Genomic DNA, 27,715 nt, shown 5'->3' on the forward strand with positions numbered 1-27,715 from the left:
TACTCATCAGTACACTTGGATGGAGCCAAAAGAAAGGCAGGCGGCATGTTTAGTCTGGTTCCCTAGACCTGACAATTATTCCCGACGCTCACGTCCAAATTGTAGGTCAGGCAGCCTCCGTGGTTAAAAATAAACATTATGACATTGACGGCCCTTTTTAAAAGCTCGGATTCGTTTCCGATTTCGCTTTATCACATAGCTTTTAATGTTCTCATCAAATTTGTAAATAAGTCACTTACTTCGTAATATCATACAGTTCTGATCATACAGTTTGATATTTCTGTAGGATAAAACTGACTAATGTCAAAATTAGGCACCCAAATAGCACCGTTAGCAGGCGGAGCCGAATGAAGACCGAGTTTTGGAAAACCTCGGTAACGGTCGTCAAATTCACAATAATACATGACGCAGCAAAAAGTTCGTCCTTACGATCCGAGTATACTTGATGCCCAAAATCTTCGTTGAATTTCCAGGTTTCTTAATGAAAGCAATGAATATTAATTATTAACTCCTTTAAAAAAGTTTTTAATAGGCAATAGCAGTTAATGTTATACTCGGAAATACTCGGGTGCTATCCGATTGTCGACGAAATGAACTCTGCAAACTTCGGATATTTTCGGAAAAAAGGAGAGGTCCTCCCGTTTTAGCCACGTGACGTAACTTGTAATACAATGTATTACCGGAGGCTACCGGACCGAAGATTCATCAGGAATAGTCAGAATCTGTTGCTCTGGGAACCAGGCTAGCGACATGTCGTAGACTGGTACCCGGTCCCTTTATTCTTGCCTGATGTTTACAGGCTTTTTAAATTACACGCTGACCTCAGGTGAATGTAAACGATTGTACACATGCTGTAAGTTTACATAAAACATGTACGGAGCTACAAGACTGCGCAGAACTGATGAGGTTTCGTGGGTCGATTACTTTATTTTGTCAAGGCAGGACGAAAACTCTTCACAATATACAAGTAAAAGAACGTAATTCAAAAGCATGCAGTTCAAGAGTTTTAAAATCATTTATTGACCGGAATTTAGGGCGATCAGAATCAAAAGATTCCCTTTATTCAGGTCTGCATAAAAAGAAACATTGATAACAACTAAAATGAACGTGATATGTTGATTTATCTAATATCCGGATAAGTTTTAATACCCTTTACCAAATGTAGTTTCTTAAGACTAAAGGACATTGTGGTATACAAGGCATCCTATAAATGATGCAAACAAAATTAACTGACATGTAATCAAACAATAATTACTCAAGATAATTTTTTTTTTTAAATCAGCTTGTCATCGGGACATATTATTGTCATTTGCTCATTGATACATTAGCAAAACCAAAGTAAGTGGACTGTGTATATGTAAAAGACAAATCTGAGTATATTTTTTTACTAATATAAAAATGTGTGAATTTCAAAGCTCTATGCAACTACTTAAAGAAAATATAACAATGTATAAAATTACGTGCGCGAATTGTTGTTAAAGTTAAGGGCCGGGGAACTGGTTTAAATAAAGTCATACCAGCTAAATCAAGTCTGCAATCTTGAAGTTTGTTGTTGCTGCTACATTAGCATTTGCCTCAAAATGACCGAAGTTACCCATTTGATTGGTATGCGTTGTACAGAGAACTGTTTTTTATTTTATAATCATACAAATTCCGCCAGGTCAAACATAAAACAAAAACCCCTTTTAATGCCAAATTGCTATAGATTTCATGTCTAGAACCTCTAACAATTAAACACCAACTCCATATTCCAAATATGGCCTATTAAGCTGCCTTCATAATGGGCCATACCTTATTTGTAAAAGCGGCGAACCCGCAGTTGGCATTGGCTCGTGAGCAGTTTTGAAGTTTCGAATGCATACAATGAGTAGAAAGAAAGTGGCTTTGGTTTTCAGGCATTGCTGGATGTCTTTGAATATAAACCTAACCTCCTAGTGTTTAAGTCGGCAACTCAAACATAAAGCGATTTTTTTTGCAGCCGAGGCCGTGATTTCGAGAATGGCACATTATAAGTGTATTAAATAAATACATTTTTAGTATTGTAACAACAGCTTTTAAGCGAATATCTGAGTACCCTTTTCTTCATTGACTACTTTATAAAAAATAATCATGCCAGCGGCATTCTAACTTTCATTTGAGGACAATTATTATATTGGAGCCAGGGCAACATTATACCTCTAAGCATATTTCTTGACGCGTGACAGCTAAAAGCTAAATGTACAACCACACACAGCTTACCATGATTAGGTCAAGACGTAAAATTCTGTTTCGAGCACTATATATCATGATTCCATCAGGTCAAAGGTCATCGATGACCTAATTGATGAGTTCTTGGGACTGTTGCTCACCGGGTGGGGGCGCTTGAGCCTGCGGATACTGTCCCTGCTGGGCCGGGTAGGCTGTATCAAAACAGGAGAAGGGGAAATTGGGAAATGAAGTTTTAAGGCTGAGACGACCACAGTAGGGTGTTATACTTTCTTTGAACACATACACAGAGGGAAAGACAGCTTATAGATATTGTGAAGATTCAAAAAACGAACCGAAAAGGCTACATGGGAGAGACCACAAGCCTCGCAGTTTGATATCAGATCAGTATTACTATACCTTAACATAATTATTCAAAAACAGACATCTCTTACCAACTTGTGGCTGACCAGCAATGTTGTAGAAGGCCAGTCCCTGGGGCTGTGTGGCAACCACCACGTGTGGTTGAGTTTGGTAGTGGATCTGTCATTATCAAGAAAAGTTATGTTCCATTGGACAGTTTCTTTAAATATATCATCATGTAATTAAATCCCTAGCACTGCACCACCTGGCAAACGCACGTGTATTTGTCACTGCTCCCATAGCTCAACACTATTTTTACCTCGAATACTTTCTTTCACGATCCCAAACACCTGTGTATTATCATTAATTTAATATTTTCCTTGTTTTTATTATTGAAGTGTCCAGTTCTTGATTTCTGAGCAAATCCAAAGGTCGATGGGGGGTCTACCTGATGTTCCCCAATACTGATGTTCCCTAATACCGATGTTCCCCGAAATCCTTAGGATTTGGGTTAGGGTTAGGGTTAGGGTTAGGGTTATAGGGTAGGGATTTCGGGGAACATCGGTAGTGGGGAACATCGGTAATGGGGAACATAGGTATGCACCCGGTCGGTGGGCATTATCGTTTTAATCCGAGTACTTGTTTCTGCCTTTAACAACTTTAAGCAACTTTATGTCTAGAGAGCGGAAACAGCATTCGTCTTTCCAAAAGTTGGTCTACTAGATTAATCAGTGCTAGTCCATGGAATGAAACGGTGGGGACTCGAGAATAAGTAGATTTTTGTTAAAATAAAGTGAAAATTGCTCTCGAAGGAAAGCATATCAGCAGATGGAAACGCATGCCTAGAGACATACGAGGTAATAACTGCTTGTGTATACATATTACGATACCTAGGTTATGCATTATGAACAAGACAGTGTTTTTCTAAACTTCAACTGGACTAATCTTCAAAAGCATTACACATTATCAGTTGGTACAACAGTCAAAACTCCCCAAAAGCCCATGACAAGTTTAATCACATGACATCAGGTCCCACGTCTTGTCACAATAATTAGGTCTTTGTTATGCGCATTTCTATGTCATTATTTGAGCCTCTTACTTGTAAACTGGACATTTGAAAATAAAACTTAAATAAAACGTTATGCTCGTTGGCCTATAGCGCCAGTGGCGCACCCAGGATTTGGCTTGGGGCCCTCACAATTTTTTTTACATTTTTTATAAGTTATATTAAAAAAGAAATTGCCCCACATTTCTGTGCAGTATGCATAAGGATGGTCATTTTTGAAGAGCGCCCCTATTTGGAAGATGGGTACCAGCCCCCTCCCCTCCCCTTTTTTTAATTTTACGGAGGGCAAGTGTCCGGAGAAAAAAACCACACACATGACTACATTTCGGCGCGGATGTGCCGTTGCTCCCACCCCCCCCCCCCGGCCCGCCTTCCCCCACATCAAAAGCTGGATACGCTACTGGTTCGAAACCACGCACCACCGTACATGAATCAAACAAGGCGTAATCACCGGACTATGGAATTGTACTATAAATATGCAATTGACTGCAATTGACTGTCATTTACTAGTTGTGGATCAAATTAATGTATATTCAAAACAATGCTGATCCACAGAGAATATAGCTTGGTGTTGTCACAACACGGTACGTACCACAGTCTGAGTTGCTGATCCACTGTTGCAGATTGGACCGCAGGTCATGCTGGCACCAAACATGGCGACGATAAACTCCGCTAAGGCGAGAAGTATCAGTGTAGAATATACACCATTGATGGCCGCCTGCATAAAATCATTGCAAGAGATAATGTGTTATACCTCGTTACAACTGACATTGTAGTAACCAACGGATAATGTATCACCAACCGATAATGTCACACAAATTGACCGATACTGTATCACTAACCGATAATGTAACAGAAATTGACCGATAGTGTAGTAAATGTTACTACACTAGCTATCGGTCAATATTTGTTACATTATCGGTTAAGACAGATAATGTAACAACAATCGACTGATAGTGACACTATTGTCAATTTGTGTGACATTATCGGTTGGTGATACATTATCCGTTGGTTACTACGTTATCAGTTGTAACATACCTTCACACTTCAAAGGGCCCACATTTCAAAACATATGTCAACCTTCAAGGGCCCACATTTCAAAACATATTTCAACCTAAATACCTTTGCGGTACGTACATTTCGGTTTGTTATTATGTACATAATTAAAAAAAAAAACAAGTTCATCATTAGTTTTAATTACCAATCGCTGTTTTGGAAAACAAAATTCATGCAAAAAGCATTATTTATCGTCATTCTCAATTACTCAATCTAGCATATTAAGAGTACAATCTACGACGGAGGACTCGCTTAGAAATAATAGCTGTAAAAAGATAGAACCCTTCATGATTATCGAAGGCAAGAACGAGCAAATATTTCTCATTAAGGAGGATTAAAGTTCTACCCACCTCCAATTCACAGTGCGGGGAACTGTTTCCGTAGTAATCATAACCATTACTCGTATAAGGCGGATATCTGCAGTGCAAATTGATGGTTGCAATCCTGGCAGCACCAAAACCAATAACGCAGCACGCAGCCAGACAAGCCAAGATGGACATGACCATATAGCCAATAGCCTGTGCAGAAAAATCACAATTCCTTCAAAATCTCCTGTCAAACAATTGTACGTAGCTGAAAGCGGTTCAGACATTAAATGGTCCGGTTTGAACCTGCAAAATATTTTACTAGTTAGTATATTCTTCCTTTTTTGAAGAATTTTCACTTGAAGGAAGCAACACCCAAACCCCACACTGCCCATACGCAATCCCCTAACAATAGCTTACCACTCCCGAATTCTTCTTAAATCCAGACACTATGCCCAAGATTCCAGCGACGCCATAGAACTGTCGAAAACAAATAAGGCTGAAGTTAAATTGCCGTCCGGAAAGAAAGTGGCCAGAGCTTCGATAAAGGCTAGGCCTATCCCTACATCTAATAATAATAATAATAATCGCAGTGCTTATATAGCGCCATATCAGGCCATGATACCACGCAGCAGCCGATATCACGTATCAGTGCTCAATCGGTCCTCGACCCTCACACAGGTACCCATTTATACTCCTGGGTGGGGAGAGGCAATTGTAGTGAAGTGTCTTACCCAAGGGCACATGCAAGCATATGTTTCTGGCAAAATTCGAACCCACGCAACATCGTGCGTGAGTCAAACACCGTAACTACTTGACTACATGGCCTTCTAAGGACCATGGTATGGTGTTCTATAGACGCCAAATCTGCGTCGCGTCGTGCTTTCACGTCGTGCCGTCGCGTCGTACCGTCGCGTCGTGCCGTCGTCCGTCGCGTCGTGCCGTCGCCCGTCGCGTAGTGGCGTCGCCCGTCGCGTCGTGCCGTCGCCTATTAAATTACCGTTTCTAAGCACGTACACTGCATGAGGAAGCGACGCACCTTCACACGTCGCGTCGTGCCGTCGTGCGTCGCGTCGTGCCGTCGCCCGTCGCGTCGTGCCGTCGCCTGTTACCTCGGCGCTTCTAAGTAGACTGCTTGAAGAGGCGACGCACACATTGCCCGTCGCGTCGTGCCGTCGCCCGTCGCGTTGTGCCGTCGCGTCGTACCGTCGCCCGTCACGTCGTGCCGTCGCCCGTCGCGTGACTGTATCTTTCTTGGCAATAGGTGGCGCCTTCATTCTTCATGTACTTGTGTTTAATAGGAAGGGGAGTAATCATACATGTCGCCACTACATTTTAAGTTAAATGGAATGGAGTTTGGCCGCCACCATGCATTAAAGTTTTTATCAGACTTGTGTTTTCTTTAAAAGAAGTAGTTTCTGGCTAGGAAAATAGCAAGGAAGAACCGGTTTTGTGCGAGCAAAATTCAGGGAACAATCTGTTGATAATAATAACTTGTTGGAAAGTTCCAAAGTCATTCCAAGACAGTTGCCACCGTGAATAAGAGTTTAAAACAAGGGAGGAGGATGGGATTTGCTATCAGCATCAGCAGGGCCGTTCCTCATTCTTTTCTTTTTATGGGATGTATGATAAAATTTGAGTGCGAGCTGATGAATCTTTTTGAAAACATTGTATTTGCAACCAGCTAGGGAAGATTTCCGTTTATTTAAGACTTAGAAGCACTGGTATGGATACCTGTGTAAGTATATGACTAAACTGCCTAGAGCGTATTTGTTAAGGTTTTTTTCTTTTTTGGAAATTCAATACGCATAATTATAGGGAGTAACATCAGTTCCACTGCTGGGTTGCGGTGATGGGTGGGTTACAACTTGTCAACACATATTTCGCCAGCGGGCCCATTAGATTGGTGATAACCGGAGAGCGGGAGTTTCAAAAAACTCATCCGGTGTTTAGGCGACGCAGGGACTGGTTTGTGTACATGTGGTTTTTGTTTCTAGTTCACTTAATGATTTGATTTATACCGGTGATAATATGCCACCTGTTTTTTCTTTTTTGTGTGTCGGGGGAAACAGTGCATATTTTCTGTGCCCTTTTTACGCACTTCATCAGTCACCCTTTGTTTAATTCTTTTATACGTATTTACTTTATTGCTAATGATGGTTAAGAATATTTTACGCGTTAGCATTTCTTGTAATGATCAGATTAAGTGGATTCCTTATTTTTTATTTTTATTTCGAAATCCATGCCTAAATGACCATTATGTTAGTTCTGTTTCTTCAAGAAGTTCCGATAGGACTTGTACGTTCTCCTCATCCAAGTTTTTTTTTTCTTGGTTGGATGGTGGAGATGGGTTAATCCTTGATCGGACCAGGCCATCTTTTATGTTTTTTGTCGTTTGTATGCCAGGATGGGTTGGGTCGCAAAGAGTGCACTGAGAAAATCATTATCGCTGATCAGATTCCAGTGTTTCAGAAGGGCCTGCTTAAGAGCTGGGTGTTTAATTTGTGGGTGGTAGGGTAAAACAAAGACCAGCGGGATATTCTTTTCGGTTTTTGCACGCTTTTTAGAGTTCACGCGAGTTTCGCCTTTTTGGAGAAGAAGGGCCAAGGGCGGATCCAGAACACAATTTTTTTGGATTCTAGATGCTCTGTGGTGCGATCTGAGGCAATTTCTGACCACTTTAACCAATGTTTTTTTGAGGAAAAGATGGTGGTGTACTCATTGCCTGCCTTTATTGCGATGTCACATAAAAAAAAAATGGTTTCGTTTTTTTGGGGGGGGGGGGGCCATGGCCCTTTGGCCCCCCCCCAGGATCCGCCCTTGAGAAGGGCTAAGTCTTCTTGGTTGTATCCGCGTTTTTGAAGTTTGTCTTTGAAGAATTCAGCCTTCTCCTCAAATTCTTTTGAGTGTGTGCATATACGGTCATATCTCATTAATTCTCCCTTAATCAAACCGCCAAACACTATATCAGGGTGGGCTGAATCTCGAGCAAGATACTGAAAGGTATCAGTTTTTTTGGTTGCTACTCGAGTATCCAGTTTCCCTTCTTTTTTGAACCGTTCGCCTTTGTAGATGACGAGGTCGAGGAAGGTGACTTGACTGTTTGAAATCTCTGACGTGAACTTGAGCGTGGGATGAATTTGGTTTAGAGTTTGGACGAGAACACCGGCTTGGTCTTCGTTACCGTTAAATATTATTAAGACGTTGTCCCTGTATATCATGTAACTCGCAATTGAAGGATTATGTGGGAGAATAATTTCTTGTTCATATTTGAACAGGGTTATATCGCATATTTCTGGACTGCATTCGCTTCCCATAGCCACGCCAATTTTCTGTCTGAAGAACTTTCCATTGAATTCAAATATGTTTCGAAGCATGATAAGTTCCAGGAGACAGCGAGCGTGTTCTCTTGTAGGTTTGGGTATTGCGTAGTACAGACTGTTATCGGCAACTTCAAGTGCATCGCAAACTGATTCAATTGCCTCATCTTGTGGGCAGTTCGTATGGACACAATGTCCAATGTGATCAATAGGATATCCTGCTTCAATGTCACGTTGTTTAGTTTTTCAAGCATATGCCCAGAATCGCGTGTATATGTGCTTTGTTGTTTGACAATCGGAAGCAGAAAATAGTCTATGTATTTTGAAATTGATTGAGTCGGACCTCCGCAACCACTAATAATTGGCCTCCCCACAAACCGTGTACAAACTGTACGACATAGCAATTTGCAACACTTTCACCGCACGGCACGCATGTCATAAATACAGTACAGGTACATGAAGAATGAAGGCGCCACCTATTGCCAAGAAAGATACAGTCACGCGACGGGCGACGGCACGACGCGACGGGCGACGGCACGACGCGACGGCACGACGCGACGGGCGACGGCACAACGCGACGGGCAATGTGTGCGTCGCCTCTTCAAGCAGTCTACTTAGAAGCGCCGAGGTAACAGGCGACGGCACGACGCGACGGGCGACGGCACGACGCGACGTACGACGGCACGACGCGACGCACGACGGCACGACGCGACGTGTGAAGGTGCGTCGCTTCCTCATGCAGTGTACGTGCTTAGAAACGGTAATTTAAGAGGCGACGGCACGACGCGACGGGCGACGGCACGACGCGACGCCACGACGCGACGGACGACGGCACGACGCGACGGTACGACGCGACGGCACGACGTGAAAGCACGACGCGACGCAGATTTGGCGTCAATAGAACACCATACCATGGCCTTCAAGGCCATGGCCTTTCACCATTGCCATCTGGGATGAACATGTACCGTAATTTTCGGAATATAAGCCGCGCGGCGTATAAGCCGCAGCACGCAAAAATCTGCAAATAAAGATTTGAAGTCGGCGTATAAGCCGCACCGGCGTATAAGCCGCACCGACCGCTGCGGTTTCAATTTTGTAAGGCCTCCAAATTCTAGTCAAAATGCTCTAAACCAGTTCCATTTACACTACAGAAGCTATTAAAAGGACCACAAAAGTTATATCAAATCATTTACAATCGAAACTTTTACAAACAAATATGGGAATTGATGAGAAATAAACAATGGGAACTGCTGCCGGCTGCCCCGTCATAGCCCGGCAGCCTGCGCCACGCACGCCGGTGAATGACAACATTTTCCCACAGCACGTGAGAGAGTATGCAACCCACCGTGTGTTGTCTGACTGGAGCGCTACAAATCTTGCTTTGTGGCAACAGATGCTGATTTGTTTTGTCCTAAGAATAAACAGGTCCGTTTTTACCGCAAAACTTATCAAATTGTTGCGATTAGTTGCGAGAAAAATTCAAGTTTCGATCGTAACTTTCTTCGGAAATAGTCAAAACGAAGCGGACATTTTAATAGACGATTCCATTAATTTTGTAAGGGGTGATTTAGTCCCTCTTTTGAGTTTTACATCGTTTCTTGAATACATTTCAAGAAAACAAAATATATTGTGACGTTGAACAACTGATTATGTAATAAAAAAATGTTTCGAACGCCATAAAAATTTTAGTGGTCTTTTTTCTTTTTTTTTAAACAGCGAAAATATTGGTAATTATTGTTCCCAAGAAAGAACACCCCTTTGTTACCACAAATGGTGTGGTCCGCTGTTGGGAAAGCATGCCTGCATATATCGCTGCTGCACTGTACCAGTATCACGTACGGCTGGTGGCAAGTGTCGAAGACAGCTTTCATCACCGTACTTTTTTACCGCTCGGTACCTTTACGTGAGACATGGTTTCGGTTTGTTAATGACTTTCTTAATTTATAATTCATTTCAGCAACATATCTCTTCTAATACCAGTACATTAAATACACATGTGAATTTCATTTTTATTCTTCAAGGCTCGGCGTATAAGCCGCCCTGTGTATAAGCCGCAGTAAACATTTTCATGGGCAAAATCAACGTATAAGCCGCGGCTTATATTCCGAAAATTACGGTACTTGTGCAGCAGATGTATGTGGGAAGTTCCATGGTAACTCACATCACATTTCGAGGGGGTCTTTCGTCAACTCTGCATTAGTATTCTTTAAAGTCAAAGCGTTTAGAATGGATTTTTCGTCACAGAATATCCCTTGAAATTAAGAAACTAAACTAAAGGAAAAGACCAACTAATGCGGTTGGGCCATAAATGTTTTTTTCATCCTTGACTCCTATTACACAAAAAAAGACAAGGCAGAAAATTAAATACCTTGCATTTGAAAGTCCTCACAATGTGCACTGATGGAAACAAAAAATATTTTCAGTGCTCGTGCATCATCAGAGTGTAAGCCATGCTCGACCATTACAAAAACATAAGCTCGACAATTACTAAAACATAATCATAACATGTACAGAGGTGTGTATTTCAGGAGCTTGTGCATACGCTAACTCACGTTACAGATTGTACGCCCATCTTTTGAGCAAGTTCAGACATGCTTACAAGCTAATAACCAACAAAAATCTTATTTGGCACAAAATATAAACCTTTTTATATTCCTTAAAAACAAAACAATCACCGTATACTTCCACCTTGCATGGACAACATGACTACATAAAAGCCAAAGTACCCACTGCCGGGTCTTGTTGTCCCCTTTAATTTGATACCCTGTTCAAGGCTGTGGTGCTATATACGAATCCTACACCATTATCATTAGCAAGGTGGTGGACACCACATCATGAACCTGCCCTTAGCAGTGTGCGACAACTTTAGCCGTCTATGTGTACACAACATGGAAGTGTCTATTGCATCCCAAAACCTTTCATTGTACATGTAAAACGAAACTCCTTTTGGTGAACAGACGAAAAAGCCCTGTTTCATAACCTCGTGCAAGTAAAACCCTTTCTTTTTATTTCTATGAGAAAAAAAATCGTTGCCTGGTGGAAATATTCCTCCATGTCTCCTCTTTCTCTACACAAACCCGCTTCATAAACGACTGCACTGAGCTTAACGACCTAATGAAACAACAGTTTTGATGCTGAACAAGTTAACAACGATCATGAGGCAGTAGAACCAACAAAAGAAACAAATAAACAAGCAAACAAGCAACCCAACGAACAGCCCAAGGAAAATAAATCAGCACTGTCAATAAACAAGTAGCATGAAATTATGGCGAATAATGTTCAAATCACTTACTAAGATACCACACCAAATTGGGGATGCAAAATCACTGCGTTCTACACTGCTAAATACTGTCAGGGTGACAATCCCAAGAATGACGGTCAAGGAACCCAAAACCATTTGACTTATTCCTGTCCATAGAATACCCTTCCAGTCACCATCTCGAGGCTGTGGGTTGACCGTGCCGACAGTAACAGGAGCTGGTTGCACCGTCACCTGGTGAATGAGGATGCTTGGGTTGAGTGACAATGATATTTTGGGAATTTATAGGGTGATAGTGGGGAGTGTTGATTGCGGTAAAATGAATTTGTCATATTTTATATAACAAAGTCAAAACCATATTAGCATATTTCGTGTAAGTGCAATGTAAACCCAACCAATAGAAATTCAATAATGTTTGACTCTTGTACACTCGCGCAACACACAAAACATGTCCTTGAGGTAGAAAGAATTTCATTTTTCTCGTGCTAAAATTACCATATGAATAGAGTCCTAGCCTGAGTACGTAAATGACATTGCGAACACCAACAGGCAACTGTATTTGTGAGTGTTTAGTCATGTATATGAGACCAATCGTATACATCTAGCTTGTACTGAATGGTACAAAGCAGGTAATGGCGACGGCATAGTAAAACCGATGCCGGATTATTATACAAAAGCACCATCACATCAATCTCAAAACATATTAAGTATCTCATAGAACTGATGACTGATAATAATAAACATATTTTAGCTGATATAGACCGTTATTTACTCAGTCTACAACATAGACCCTACTTTTCACTATACTGAACGTTCATATTTTAAATACAGGTGGAGTTGACTGACTTACCAGTTGTTGCTGGCCGACAGGCTGAGGCGCAGCCACGTAGGCAGGTGGGGCGTTGTTAGTGTTCATCATGGTAACAGAAAGTATCTCCGGATTCTGTGTAATTCAATTAATCAATCAATCATCAATCGGTCTGTCTGTCGGTCCGATTATCAACATTTGCTCGTATTTCAAACATGACTTGTAAAACGGCAAAAGAGTCGAAGCAACACAATTTATTTCGGTATTATGTTCCAGTGTGCATTTTGAGAAACATCCACTGGAAACGACTGTCTCTCTCGGCAGGCGCGAGTAAAGACCTGCTTTCCTTCCGTCTACGAGGTATAATTTAGTGGCAAAACAAAGTGAAAACAAATGCGACCGTTTTACCTTTACGCTGGAGTGATCCTGTTTCCTCAACCGTCGTCACTGCCTAGCACGGCGTACTGAACACAGCGCTTACCGACTGGGTTTGTCATGCAATAATATTGCGCACCATTACGTCATATTCTAAATTAAGCATTTGCTTAGTGGCATAAAAAGCGTCTCATCCTTCTTCCCAGGGCTCGCTTCTCCCTACGCTATGGCGCTGGTACCACCGAGTGATAAGTAATAGCCTTGCAATTCCTTGAGCTTTTATCGGATACATATTGTAAAACCCGTAACCGAAAGTCTGAACTTTCCCAAGTGCACCACCCATGCGCACGAAATGCACGTACAACTGACCTATACCCACAATGCTTTTATTAGGCGTGCTTTTAAGTCAAGTTTTTGCGTCTGGATTGAACACTTTGGATGGAGCGTGCAATGCGCTGGGGACGAGCCAAACAAAGGCAGGCGACAGATCGTAGACTGGTCCCCGGTCCCTTTACTCTAATCTGGGCAAGCCCGATTGTCGACGGAGATTTAGGAGCTTTTTATATTACACGCTGAGCTCAGGTCATATACTGTAAGTTTACATAAAACATGATCGGAATTATAAGACTGCATATACCAGCTGAGGTTTCGTGGGTCCAATACTATATTTTGTCTAGGCCAGACGAAAAGTCTTCACAACAAATATAAAAGTACAAGTACAGAATTTAAAAGCAAATTCAAACATTTGAAAATTATTTATTTAATGTTGAGCGATCAGAACCAAAACATTCTGTCTATTTAAAACCTTTGATATAGGATCTGCATAACGAAGTTGCGATAAAAAAGAAACATTAAATCATAATCACAATAAACGTGATATCATGCTTACAAGTTTGCGTGTCCATTCCCATTTGTTATTTCTTAAGACTAAAGAACATTAATTGTTGTATGGAAAGCATCCCAGAAATGAAATCAGGGGAACGGAGTTTTTAGCAGCCTGACCAAACACAAACACAACAGAAGGTCTCTCCCCCCCCCCCCCCCGGTACGGGAAGTTCTGATGCAAACAAAATTGACAGACATATTATCAAACAATAATTACTCATAATAACAATTACAAAAAAAACCGTTCAAACATCATCTTCTCATCGGGACATATCATTTGCTCATTGATACATTAGCAAAACCAAAATGAGTACTGTGTACATATAATATACAAATCTCAGTAGTACTGACTAATATAATATGTGTGAATGACAAAGCTTAGACATCTCTTTTAAGAAGAAAACAAATAAGTGTGCAACTTACGCCAAGTGCTGTTTAAGTCAACGGAACGGGTTTAAAAAGTCACAGCAGCTATATCAAGTCAGCAATCTTGCATTCTTTTTTTTTAATTTGTTTTTGCTGTGAATGCAAGAAAGCTAATGTGGGCTATTCCATCAATACCAGCTTGATCAACCAATGGATCTAATTCGAAGAAGCAGCTCGTTATGCGTTGTACAGAGAACTGTTTTTATTTCATTATCATACAGATTCCCCAGGTGAAACATAAAACCGAAACCCCTTCCAATTTAAAAACTAAGGCAATAAATTCCATATCTAGAACCTCAAACAATTTAACATAAACTCAATATTCTGATGTGAGTTCCACCAATCAAATGACAATAATTTGTATGTCGGTTATATAAAAGCTTATATTGGTCACACCTTTATTTGTAAAGCGGTGAACCTGCTGTTGGTTAAGGCTAAATTTGGCGCCGGAGCAATTTCGAATGCACAAAACAAACAGAAAGACACTGCCTTTGGCGTTCAGTGATGGACGTCTTTGAATATGCGGCAAACCAATCAAACAAAACTAACGTGTGTTTCAGTCGGAAACGCAAAACATGCACCGAATGTCTACAGCCGAGGCTGTGATTTCGGGAATGGCACATTATTACTTTATTTAATATATACATTATGCGTAATGTTACAACAGCTTTTGAGTAAATATCTGAGTATATTATACTTTTTTTCATTGACTGCTTGATACAAATGAAGCACCTCCAACATTCTAGCTTTCATTTGAGAAAAATATTCTAAAATGGAGCCAGAGCAACATATCGCATTAGCGCTGAACCTATTTCTTGACGCGTGACTGCTAAAAGCAAAAGGTGCATCCATACAGTTTACATGAACAAGCCAAAACTTAAATTCCGTTTCAAGCCCAAGATAATTCCATCAGGTCAAAGGTCATCGATGACCTATTTAATGAGTTCTTGGTTCTGTTGCTCACCGGTTGGGGGCGCTTGAGCCTGCGGATACTGCACCTGCTGGGCTGGGTAAGCTGCATCAAAGCAAGGAAAAAGTGTAAATGAAGTTTTAAGGATGAGACAGTGTAGTTAATATATACATTATCCGTTATGTAACAGCAGCTTTGGAGTAAATATTTTAGTACACTTTTTTCATTTAATACACCTTATATCAATTAAACATCCCCCACATTTCTCTTTTATGGGAAAGTTAGTATGAAAGGGAACCAGGGCAACATATTGTTTTGCCTCTTGACCTGATTCTCGACGCGTGAGTGCTATTAAAGCTAAATGTACATCCACATATACAGTTAACAAGCAAAAGTCAAGACTTAAAATTCTGTTTCAAGCACTAGATATCATGATTCCTTCAGGTCAAAGGTCGTCGATGACCTATTTAATGAGTTCTTGGTACTTTTGCTCACCAGGTGGGGGCGCTTGAACCTGTGGATACTGCCCCTGCTGAGCTGGGTAGGCTGTATCAAAACAGGAGAAGGGGGAAATTAGGAAATGAAGTTTTAAGGATGAGACGACCAGAATAGGGTGTTATACTTTCTATGAACACATATACAGAGAGAAAGACAGCTTATAGATGTTGTGAAGATTAAAAAAAAAAGGGCTACATGGGAGAGACCACAAGCCTCGCAGTTTGATATCTGATCATTATTACTATAACTTAAAATGTTGAAAAAGACATCTCTTACCAATTTGTGGCTGGCCAGCGGGAACGTTGTAGAAGGCCGGTCCCTAAGGCTGTGTGGTAACCACCACGTGTGGTCGAGCTTGGTAGTGGATCTGTCATTATTAAGAAAAGTTATATTTCATTGGAGTGTTCTTTAATAACTTCATCGTCGTCTAATTGAATGCATCGAACTCTCTTTTCCCATCGAACTCTCTGTTTAAAGATCGATCTGTTTTTATGATTTAAGTGGCTAATTATTTTGATTTCTGAGCAAACCAAACAACAATCTTGGCCAAAATGGTTGGGACACTTCCTGAGCCTGCCACGGTCACCCACTCCCCGCTCCCCCAGTCAATGTTGTTCTCTCCAGCTGATGGAGCACTCACCGCGCAATGAGAGACAACATCGAACGGGGGCGGGGGCTTGGGGGCTCAGCGATATTTGGCCAGGATTGTAGATCCATAAGGCATTTGCTTTATTATCCGAATGTTATTTTTTTCCGTTGTAACATTAATTTAAGAAAGCGATGTGAATACACGAAAACTCTATAATACCTTTATACATTTCGTCTACTAGCTTCAGTGGTATTCCATGGCATGAAACGGCGAATAACCAGATTTTTTTGGCCAGAATAAAATGGAAGTGATTTTGAAGGAAAGCAAATCAAAGGATGAAAAGGTATGCCTATATGACCTTACTTGGTAATAACTGCAATACGTGTATACATGCCTAGGTTGGATTAGACTGCTAAATTTAAACTGGAATTTTCCTCAAAAGCATGAAACAGTCACAAGTTCTCAAAAGTCCTTAATAACTTAATCACAAGGCATCATGACCAAAGTCAAGTCACAATGAGCTGTTGTATACGACCATAAAACTGGACTTGTCAACTGAATTGTAATTTTAATACTTGATCTTGATAAAACAACAAGCAATGCAGATACAGAGGATACAACTTGGTGTTGTCACAATGCAGTACCTACCACAGTCTGAGTTGCTGATCCACCACTGCAAAGGGGACCACAGGCCATGCTGGCACCAATGATGGCGACAATAAACTCCACCATGGCGAGAAGTATCAGTGTAGCAGAAACATCATTGATGGCTGCCTGCATATAATCATTGCAAGAGATATAATGTATCAGTTACCTTCACACTTTAAGGGTATCCCACAATTCAACACATATTAAACCTAAATATTTTTGCGGTACGTAACGATCCGTCTTATGAACGTCTAGGCATTTTTGAAAATCTTATAACTTCATCATACATTTTGAAGCACAAATCGCAGTTTAGAAATACTTTAAATCAAGAAAAGCGGAGGAGACGTGATTCTCATTAATATAGTGCTTCAAGAGTGAAGCAACGACGGCAAATTCAATGAGAAACTAGAGGTTATAGGAACAACCACACAGTGTTGGGCTATCATGTTTGTAGCAATCACCACAAACTTCGCCGAACACATCAACTCAAAAAACAAAATTCGACTTTTTCAACATGCCGCTAGAGGGTGCTCTAACATTTGATGACGTCACCTGTAATATTTTTGTAAAGTACAGCTTAAGCAGAGACTGACATCGTTGAAAACAAGTTCACATCAATTTTAAATTATCAGGCACTTCCGGTTTCGACCGGAAGGAAGGGTTATCCGATTTTGCACTTAATACAAAAAAATGACGACCCCACAATATTGTATCGATTGTCATAAAAACAAAATTAAATCTCTAACTGTTGATTTTTATATTGATTTTCAGAGATTAAATCTAGAAATCTTTGCTTGCGTGTAAAATGATACTTGATGACGTCATCGTGACGTCATTACCAGAAATCTCAAGAGCTATGTTACCTATGCTATATATAGCCAAATCTTGATTGTATCTGTCGCGGTTGATTTTTCAGCAATTTCGTAAGGTTTTTAAAAGGTCTTTTTATTATAACTTCTGATCTGATGACGTCATCAATGTTTTACTCGCACCGGTGTTGTATGAAATTTTGAAGCGATTACCGCACATGTCGCTACACACATCGACTGAAAATGCGTTTTTGACAGTTTTAACCTGTCGTCACCGATATTATTTGGTAAAGTTCAACATAGGCAGAGACTAACATCGTTAAAAAACAGGTTCACATCTTTTTCCAATTTCGAATTATTGAGCACTTCCGGCTTCAACCGGAAAGAAGGGCCACGTGATTTGACGTGATGAAGATCATGTATTATCATATCAATTCCCGTAAAATTCAAATTCCGGCATCTCACGGGTGATTTCTTATTTATTTTTAAAGATTACCTGACCCATAATGACGTCATAATGACGTAATATCAACAAAGTACATCCTCAGTGGGTTGTGCATTAATGTTTTGAAAAAAAAAAATACATGATAATGCATCATGGTTGTGTTATGGTTGGGTGAACAGTGAACACGTTTCAGTCAGAGCTCCAGAAATACTCATCATTTTTGCGAATTTCCACTCCTAATTATAAGTACATTATTCATTACATTAACAAACTCCATACCTGGATATTCATGTATAAGTTCACTAACAACCTTCTTCCGCTAGTCTTCTCTTCCTTCTTCACTTCCGTTCGCGCCATACTATAGCCACTCCACGAGATCCTGCACCAATCTATATGTTCCATTCACTCGCACCTCTTATTCTGTGAACACCATTCGCTTCTTTGGTCCTTGCGTATCGAATGCTATAGATGAGCGTATCAGATGTCAGCGGTCTTTTCAAGTCTTCATACAAGCAAGCTCTTATCTGCCATTATGCATCGTAGCCCTCTCTCCTGATTAAGTCTACTGTGTTTCTGTATTCCTCACATGTTATTTTTGGGTTTTTTTTTGTTGTCTTTTTGCTCATACAGCCTTTTGCCATCTTTTCATTTTATTATTATATGTTCCTTGTCTCGTGCCAGCTTACCCATTGTAATATCTTTGTTTGTTTGTTGGGGTGTTTGATTGTTTGTTTGTCCTGTGTGTTTTTTCTGTCGGCTGTTTTCCACAAGCTTCTGCTTATTAAAACAGCCCGATGCTCTATTAACTTCTTTTATTTTGCTGTTAATTTGATATATACTGCTTTATGGTTTAACGCTTTTCTCTAAAGTTTGTATATATTTTTCTCATGAAGCTTGGAAATGAATTTACAGTTGAAATGAATTGAATTCATATATGTTTTCATTTTGACAAACAGTTCTGAGGAAGAATTTTTCATGAAGAGTACAAATTAGAAGAATAGTAAATTCTTACAATGTTGGGCTGAAAGCCTAACACCTAATAGGCCTATACAGGTGTAAAAAAGATGAAGATAGAAACCCCCTGAGGCAGAAGCAAGAATACGTTTTCATTATAAGGAGGTTAAAGTTCTACTTACCTTCAAATCACAGTGTGAACGAGGATCGTCATAGACGGCCACGAAGACGGCCACGACGCGGCCATAATAATTATAAAGATAACGCGTAATTAAACGCGGATAGCAGTGTTCATTGATGAATGACATCCTGGCAGCACCAAAACCAATGACGCAGCACGTCGCCAAACAAGCCAAGATGGACATGACCATGTAGCCGACAGCCTGTGCAGAAAAACACACAATTTATTCAAACTCTTTAAAAAAAATCTTGATGTAGGCTACATCGCTGGAAGTGGTCCAATATTCGCTAAATGGTTCTATGTTAATATTGAGGCCATAATTATCTGCAAATAACATAGTAGGATTCTACTTATTGGTTACTCTTCCCATTTTGAACATTTTCCATTTCAAGGAAGCAACAACTGAGCACCATGATACTGCCGAGTATTAAAGAAACCCTTAACAATGGCTTACCCATCCAGAATGCTTCTTAGATCCAGACACTATTCCACAGATTCCAGCGAAGCCATAGAACTGTAAAAACATTCAAGGCTGAAATTTAAGGAAGGCTACATGCTTCATTTTGAATGTACATGTGTAGCAGATGTTTATACGAACCCAACCATCATTGGCAAGATATTGAAAAACTTAAACAAGATATGTGGACACAAAATGGAAGTGTCAAAAACATAACGTATCATTGTACACGTAAAACAAAACAAAAAACACACCGTAAACCTCGTAAGCTATGTGAAAAGTGAGAAATAAATTTTGTGAGGTGGAAATATTCCGCCCAATTCATTTTCCTCTCTCCACACAACTCTTTCCTTTTAAAACGACTGCACCTAGCTAAAAGAGTCAATAGGCATCAGAACTTACACAAGAAACAAAGAAAAAAAACAAATCGGTACTGTTTTAAAAAAAAAAAAAATTCGCATACAAATTCCCCAAAAATAAGTCCACCCTCCCCCCCCCCCCCGGCTGTGACACCCCCCAAAAAATTATACTGGTATAGTATCCGCCTGTTCAAATTACCTTACCCATTCTGTAATCTAGTGTTGATAATCGTGGAATTTGAACAGCGCCCCTATTGAAATATGGTACCAGCTCCCCCCCCCCCCCCCCCCCCCCCCAGTTTATATTTTACGGAGGCCACATGTCCGGAGAAAAAAACCTGTGTACATTTTCCGATTTTTTTGGCTAATGAACCCCCCCTCCGCGAAAATTCCTGGATCCGCCCCTGGTCAATACACAAGAATGGCATGGAATTCGGGAGTATTGTTTCATACTTACTACGATACCACACCAAAGTGGGGATGCAATATCACTGCTATCGTTCACACGGTTAAATGCTGAAAGGGTGACAATCCCCAGAATGACGGTCAAGGAACCCAAAACCACTTGAATTATTCCTGTCCATAGAATACCCTTCCAGTTACCACTTCGAGGCTGTGGGTTGACCGTGCCGAAAGTAACGCCGGCAGCGGGTTGCACCGTCACCTGGTGAATGATACGGAAATGTTCGGGTCGAGTGGCAATGATAAAAACTGAGAGTTTTGATATCAAGTCTAGCCTCAGAAGCATCACGTCAGTCCGCGCGTTAGAGCGCGTGATACTGTGGGGCAACCAATCGGCATGCGCGTCCTGCATGTACACTAGGCTGATGGGCATGTCTGGCTATTAATTATTCAGGCATGTACCGCGTGAACAAGGGCGTGATATCGCGCAGCGACCAATCAGCAGCGTGCATCCGGCTTGGTCTGGGGCGATTGCCTCGTGGCCTGGCGTGGGATCGGCACTGCTGTGAGAGACTTCAACGAGTAAATTCCTGGGAGTGACCGCGTTGTGTCGTGCAATCTCGTGAGCTGACAGCGTTTACTGGGTTACCGTGGTTGGACCGGAGCGGGAGAAAGCCCCATCGCGCCTTGTGTGATCGGTCAGTAAAGCTGGACTTCGTTGTTTACATCCCCCTGTGCAGTTTAAGGTCTTATCGGATATGATTTGGGGTGGATTGTTGTTAAGAAGTCTGGATATTTCAGATATAGGGCCTGAGTTAAGATAATAGTCGGACCCGGAGTAAATCTGAAGGTTGGGGAACAGTTAGGCTTACTTCAGACTTAAGGATTGTCTTCCGTTGTTTGTGCCATTACGCGTAGCTGCGGTATAGCTGCCCTGTGAGTCCGTAGGCTTGTTTTCCCATTGAGGAAGAAGTGTAGCTAAGACTGTTCGGAAGGTCTGTCTGCCGTTGATCTATGCCAATTGGCGTGGCTGCGGTTGATGCGGACTTGGACAACTGAGCTCGCTTTTCCTGCCGGGGAACCTGCTTAATCGTGACTTGTGGAGGGAATCGTGACTTGATTGCGGCCCTGTAAAGTCCGTGAATCCTGAGTTTCCCGAAGGTTTACTGGGGGTTAACGTTCAGAGGGCTATTATTATCGTCCGGTGGGTCATAGAAACGTTACTAAGTATCCCGTGTGTGTAATTCGCTGGTACGGTCAAGCCAGTAGCAAGGATTGTGTTCTATTGTATAAATCTATTCTGTTATTTGTAGACCTCATTGGGGTCATTTGTGCTAAGTGAAAGAACACTAGCCCGTTATTTAAGTCAGTGGTGCAGACGACCACTTTCTGATAAACTAGAAACCTCAAGTCTAGGTGAGGTATACCCAAGTGAGGTTTACCTTAAGTGAATTACCCCGCTAAGCTGTGAGTTATAATTGTGCAAGTTAATCATAAGGGAGTGCAGTTGACCCCTGTTGAACCAGACGATTATAATTGCATAAGCTAATAAAGGGTGCAGTTGACCCAAGAGCCGTACGAAGATTATAATTGTATAAGTTAATGACAAGGGGTGCAGTTGACCCTTCAGCTAACAGCGAGGTTTACTAGTGTTCATTATCACAGCGAGGTTTACTACTGCTTATTCTAATAGCGAGGTTTACTAGTGTTCATTATCACAGCGAGGTTTACTAGTGCTTATTATCACAGCGAGGTTTACTAGATTATCACAGTGAGGTTTACTAGTGCTTATTCTAAGAGGGAGGTTTACTAGTGCTTATTCTAAGAGCGAGGTTTACTAGTGCTTGTTTTAAGAACGAGGTTTATCAGTGTTAATTCGAACACCGAGGTTTACCTGGATTCATCAGATCTGTGAGGTTCATCGTTGTATAAATTATTGAATGGTGACGCATTGACATTATATTTGAAGTGTGCTAAAGGAATAAACTAGCTGATTAACATCTTGGAATAACTGGTCACTGTGAAGCTTATGTAGTCCCGCTCTCTGTTGGATATATCTGAATAAGTTAGTCCCCTCTTTTGTCAATAAAGTCAAATACTTAATTAATCGCAGATCGGTGGTATATTTCCGCCAAACGAACAGCCCCTAGGCTTAGTCCGCCGTTCGTTAACTATATCCCCCCTTGCGTCAGGCCAGGTAACCGCTCATCCTTGTGCGAGGTTTATAAATATTTTTGTGGGTTAGGCGAGCCCTCAAATTAGAATCCCTCCCCGGACCGTTCGGGGTTGAGCCCGCCCAGTATGTTGAAGGGATTGGGACCTTGCATGGAACCGATCGGCCTGGATTAACTCCACCTGGCTTCTGCACCATGGCTCTGGCTCATCACAAAGGAACCAATTTGCGACGCGCTCATCCTCAAGCAGGCAACAATGACTGTGATGAGCTTCATAGAAGTTGCCGCTGGTAATCCCAGTGGGCCGAATAATCCTCCAACATGGCTAGGCTTCAATTTATGTTGCCTATTGTGAAACCATGAGTCACCAGGTTGGACCGATTGGGGCGTCACGCTTCAGTGACCGGGTGGCTTCTGGCTTCGTACCGATTGGGGTGAAAGAAATTAGCATACCGGACCCAGTACCCGAACGGTCGTTATCTGATGGCTCGCCTTAAGGCCAGGTCTAATTACATTCTTCGATCGGGTCAGACTGTCGGGTCACCTAGTTATTCCCGCCACGAAGGGTGTATAGCTCGTTTCGCCACAATAGTATCATCGACACTGATGACAGAATGGCCAGTTTCGCCAAGGCAAATTGGGCCAATTTTACATTTTAATTAATCAATAGCTTGGCGCTCGTAGATAATGAAAATATATTTGAAGCGTGATTTTAGATCAGAGTAATTAACTAAAAGTGGCACAAAAAGGGCGGAGGGGGCGGGGCCACCACCACCATTCATGTACATTTTCGCTGATATCGTCACAATGCACTTTTTAAATCGTGCCGAGTTTCCCTGACATGTTTGCTGATGTCTTGCATTTATTTGACACCAATTTTATGAAAACAGGGCACACTAAGCTTCGTTGCAAACTGTCCATTTTCAAAAACAGGTAGGCCTAAGAGAGTGCCGACTAACACATCGAATTGAAACTTCACATGTACTACAAAATTAAGGAGGAGAAAATAAAACCAGTTTTTATTGATGTCTTGGCAGTTGTAGAAAATGAAAAAGTATCTTAAGGCCAAAAAAAAAATACTCGGTCTCGAGTCAGCGCGCGCGTCGATGTTAATCATGCGCGTCAACCTTTTTTCCCCTTCAAGTTAACCCAGAAGCTACAACAACGACCTCTATTGCCGCACCTCCTCAAATATTTGTACCAAGGAGCACCAAAGAATGAGGAAATTGCACCAAGGCAAATGATAAAGGGCACCAAGGCAAATTATGGAGGACCCCAATGTGTAATGAGGACACATAAAAACAAAATAGTACCTACCTTGAGTGTACAATTCAAAATTTGAAGAAAAAAAACCACCAAAAAAATAAAAAATAAAATAAGGCCAAAAAAAAATTCTGTCTCTGGTCAGACCAAAGTTCCAGAATTGACGCGGGGACGCGTTTTTTTTTTGATTTTTTTTTTCTTCAAGCTTGGATTGTACAGACAAGGTGGGGTACTATTTTGCTTTTTTGGTGTCCTCGTGTACACTGGTGTCCTCCATAATTTGCCTTGTGCTCTCGATCATTTGCCTTGGTGCAATTTCCTATTCTTTGTTGCTCTTTGGTAAAAAAAAAAATGAGCAGGTGCGGCAATAGAGGGCGCTGTTGGAGCTACCGCGGAACATTTTGGAAAAAAAAAAATTGACGCGCATGATTAAAATCGACGCGCGCGCTGATCAGAGACCGACTTATTTTTTTTTTGGCCTAAACCGCGTCGCCGCATCAATTCCGGAACTTCGGTCTGACCAGAGACCGACAATTTTTTTTTTTTTTTTTGGCCTAAAAGTGAAGCGAAATTGGAATTCGATCTATTTGTCGGCACTCTTATGCACACATGTAAATGTACATTATCGATCCTGGGTCTCCCGCCACGCCTTGAGAACAATTTGTTTATCCCCCGGAAACAGCAGCGAGACACTTTCTGACGAACTTGGCCGCACTCGGGTTTCGTTGGGCTGAAACTAGTGATAGGTTTCGTTTTTCTTTTTCTTGTTACCCTTTTTTTCTTTACTGTGTTGGCAAATAATGCATTACCTGGTTTTAGCTCATATTTTTCGTTATCATCAAACATACATTCACACAATACTCGAAGTGCTTCTAGAAAAAATATCCATGTTTGTTACAGTCGAACGACCTTGTTTAAAAACAATCTTATTCAACGTGGTGCAAATTACTGGAACAGTCTTAGTGAATCTATGAAAAAATCACCATCACAGGCTATATTTGTCAAAAACTAAGAAAACAACTTCTTGATGCATATTTATAAATGTAATGTGTAAATTATCTCGTATTGTTATGTCTTAGTACCTGCATGCACACTCATTTGTTGTTGTAGTCCTTTGTCCTGTCTGTCCCATTGTCTGTCCCTAGGTTAGTGTACAAAAGCATTTTTGCTTCACCAAAACTTAAATGTTGTTCTTTGTGTAATAATTTGATATTAAACTTAACCTGTAATATTGTATTAACTTATTGTAAACACTGTAGCCTTCATCCAAGGACAGCATCGAAATAAATGTACTACTACTTCTACTACTACGTGTTTGAGCGGGAAAAAAAAACCCAAAAAACAAATTGTCGTATAGTTTTTAGTTGTTTGTGTTTCAGTAGAATAAAATGAAACAAATACGAGTGTGCTGTGATATTTTTTTATCTGTATACAGAGGACAAGGATTTTTTATTTTGTTTTTAGGAATACGCATCAAAAAAGGAATGCTGTAACTCGATGCGTTGTCCCTTTTTCGAAAGACAGACCCCAAAACGGTGTCCTGTAAAGGCTTTGCTTTTTCTTTGTTTTTTATTGTCCCAGCCACGTGTTAGCCATGCCCAGGTCATCTATCGCTAGATCCTAGTATGGACCATGGTTCATCCACTAGAGGGGGTGTAAGTCTTGTGATCCTACTGGAGGGGTTGGAAATTGGCGGGAAAACCTAATGTGCTTGTGCGCATTTACATAGGCTTGTGTACAAATGCATTGTTCACATAGGGATTACCTCGACCACCCCTGTGGCAAAAATGGAACTGTCAAATGGCATTGAGGAGGTTAGTGTCTGGTTTTATTGACTGTTTATAGGGCCTGAGTGATACCAGGGGTTAATCTGGGTGAATGGTGGACTTTGAGGGCCGGGTAGCTCAAATTACATTGTGTCATGGATTGATTCCATGCAGCCGTCTAATATCACAGCGCCAAAAATTAGCACGCGAAGGGTTAAAATTCAAAAAAGGGTGTACGGTTAATGGTTTGCTTTTCCTTTTTTCTTTTTAAGATTCTAAAACGGTAACTGGTAAAGGGTGGGTTTGCTGGGTTTTTTTAATTCAAAAACGGTTACTGGTAAAAGGTTTGCTTTTTCCTTTTTTTAAATTTCAATTCTCAATTAAAAAGACAGAAATGGGTAAAGGGTTTGCTTTTTAATTTTTTTAACAGATTCAAAAAGCGGTAAAATGTAAAACAAGTTTTTTTTCTGTTTCCGTTTTTTTAGACGCATAAACGGTAACTGGTAATCGATTTGCTTTTTCTGTTTCCACACCAAGATTATAATAGGGTAAACGGTAAAGGTTTTTTTTTTTTTTTTTTTTTTTTTTTGACAATTTTCAAACGGTAATTGATTGGACGGTATGTACACAGATCATTATCAAGATGGGAAAGTTACATCTAGACACCTGTTTTGGAAAATAGACATTTTGCGATGAAGGTAAGGTTTGCCCTATTTTCCAAAAAATGTGTGTCAAAATAACTGCAAGACACCAGCAAACCTGTCAGGGAAACTTGACACAATTTATAAAAGTGCATTGCGAAGATATAAGCAAAAATATACGCAAAAATATACATGGAAGTGGGTAGCGAGCCCGCCCCCTCCCCGAATTTGGCGCCGCTCTTATTTAATTAGTCTGATCTAACATCACTCAAAAATTATATTTCAATTATCTTCAAGTGCCAAGCTGTCAAACGAAACTGATTTCGTTCTTGTTTTCACAATGTTAAGTAAATGTAAAATTGGCCCCATTTGGCATGGCGACAATGAGCATCGGTCTGATCTAGCGAAGCTTAAGACTTGCCATTCTGTGATCAAGGTCGATGATACTATGCCTTGGACCATAAGGGGATTTTTGTTAAACCCTATCCAGCTCTCAGCCTAATATGCTAGGTATTTATTGGGTAGTAGTGTGGAGTGATGAAAAAGATGAAATGAATTTGTGATACTTTGTAGAACAAACTCAACGCCATAATGGCATATTGCATACCGGTGATTGATGTAATGTAGGCCTAAACCAACAAATTACGAACACCAACAACTACGAGAGAATAATTTGCCTTGTAGGCCTACACTCGACAGGCGTACAACAAGTACAGAACGTGTCGTACAGGTAAATATGATGTTCTTTCTCATTCTGACATTACCATATGAATAAAGGCACTACGCACATGACATTGCAAATACCAGTAGTAAACTTTACTGGTGTGTGTGTAGTCAAGTGTGAAAGCCAGTCATGTTCAGTTGACCTGTACAAACTGGTACAAGGTAGGCAAAATGGCGACGGTGCATTGACGGAATCTTTTACCCAACCCGAGCAAACAGAAAGTAAAATCACCATTGATTTCTAAATTACACATTTTCTCACAGATCCAATTGTCAATAAAGCAATCATAGAAATGAGCAGCTATTACCCAGTCTGCTGCATTAGTCTTAATTTCACTTTTAGCCAAAACTGAACAGTCTAATTCCCGAAGTGGTCACGGACTTACCAGTTGTTGCTGGCCGACGGGCTGAGGCGCAGCCACGTAGGCCGGTGGGGCGTTGGTAGGGGTCATCATTGTGACAGAAAGTATCTCTGGAATCTGTTAATCCAATCAATTAATCCATAATTAGTCAGGCGGTCGATCGGTTCAATTCATCCATATTTTCACATATTTTATAAAAGTGAGATAAGGTCTGAGTGTTAATACATTTATACTTCTGATTTTTCAAGTTCACATAGTTTCGCAAATGCTCCATGGGACATCTTCTGGAAAAACCTGTCTCACTCTCTCAAGGCGCCAATAAGCACTTGCTTTTCTTGCCATAGTAATGATAAACATTATTATAGGACATTTAAAAGTGATTTAAGCGAAAAAACAAACGCAATCGTTTCAGTACCTTTCGCTGGATAGAGTGTTCTTGTTTCCTAAAACGGCGTCACTGACGGAAACGGCGTTCTAAAGACCTACA

The 27,715-nt window shown here is 40.9% G+C and overlaps 2 protein-coding genes across 3 annotated transcripts; both read right to left on the minus strand.

The window, feature by feature from the left end:
- Positions 1-1,925: 1,925 nt before the first annotated feature.
- On the minus strand, positions 1,926-12,848 carry LOC119742950. Of its 2 annotated transcripts, XM_038219232.1 has the most exons (8): positions 12,770-12,848; positions 12,404-12,496; positions 11,587-11,787; positions 5,395-5,454; positions 5,020-5,187; positions 4,206-4,331; positions 2,640-2,727; positions 1,926-2,399 (listed from the first exon to the last, which is right to left on the minus strand). In XM_038219232.1, exons 2-8 carry the CDS (start codon positions 12,470-12,472, stop codon positions 2,317-2,319), a joined length of 795 nt encoding a protein of 264 aa, XP_038075160.1. In that variant the 5' UTR covers positions 12,473-12,496; positions 12,770-12,848; the 3' UTR covers positions 1,926-2,316. The 2 variants fall into 2 exon arrangements, with proteins under 2 accessions (XP_038075160.1, XP_038075161.1); XM_038219233.1 differs by lacking the exon at positions 11,587-11,787.
- Positions 12,849-13,377: 529 nt separating this feature from the next.
- On the minus strand, positions 13,378-27,321 carry LOC119743335. The gene is made up of 8 exons (XM_038219738.1): positions 27,253-27,321; positions 20,355-20,561; positions 19,536-19,595; positions 19,083-19,283; positions 16,693-16,818; positions 15,732-15,822; positions 15,453-15,503; positions 13,378-15,062 (listed from the first exon to the last, which is right to left on the minus strand). The coding sequence occupies exons 1-6, from the start codon at positions 27,319-27,321 to the stop codon at positions 15,775-15,777; spliced, it is 711 nt and encodes a 236-aa protein (XP_038075666.1). The 3' UTR covers positions 13,378-15,062; positions 15,453-15,503; positions 15,732-15,774.
- Between the last annotated feature and the right edge of the window lie 394 nt (positions 27,322-27,715).

This window comes from Patiria miniata, unplaced genomic scaffold (assembly GCF_015706575.1).
Source record: "Patiria miniata isolate m_02_andy unplaced genomic scaffold, ASM1570657v1 HiC_scaffold_6, whole genome shotgun sequence".
NCBI lineage: Eukaryota > Metazoa > Echinodermata > Asteroidea > Valvatida > Asterinidae > Patiria > Patiria miniata.

Bases quoted from the DNA above. Each gene is read 5' to 3' on its own strand.
- LOC119743335 (XM_038219738.1), bottom strand. From the start codon at position 27,321: ATGATGACCCCTACCAACGCCCCACCGGCCTACGTGGCTGCGCCTCAG. The intron at 16,819-19,082 runs GTAAGTAGAACT...GATTATATGCAG, and splicing joins GTTCACACTGTGATTTGAAG to GCAGCCATCAATGATGTTTC. The intron at 15,823-16,692 runs GTAGGTACTGCA...TAATAATGACAG, and splicing joins GATCAGCAACTCAGACTGTG to ATCCACTACCAAGCTCGACC.
- LOC119742950 (XM_038219232.1), bottom strand. From the start codon at position 12,472: ATGATGAACACTAACAACGCCCCACCTGCCTACGTGGCTGCGCCTCAG. The intron at 5,188-5,394 runs GTAAGCTATTGT...TTTTCTGCACAG, and splicing joins TTAAGAAGAATTCGGGAGTG to GCTATTGGCTATATGGTCAT. The intron at 2,728-4,205 runs GTACGTACCGTG...TGATAATGACAG, and splicing joins GATCAGCAACTCAGACTGTG to ATCCACTACCAAACTCAACC.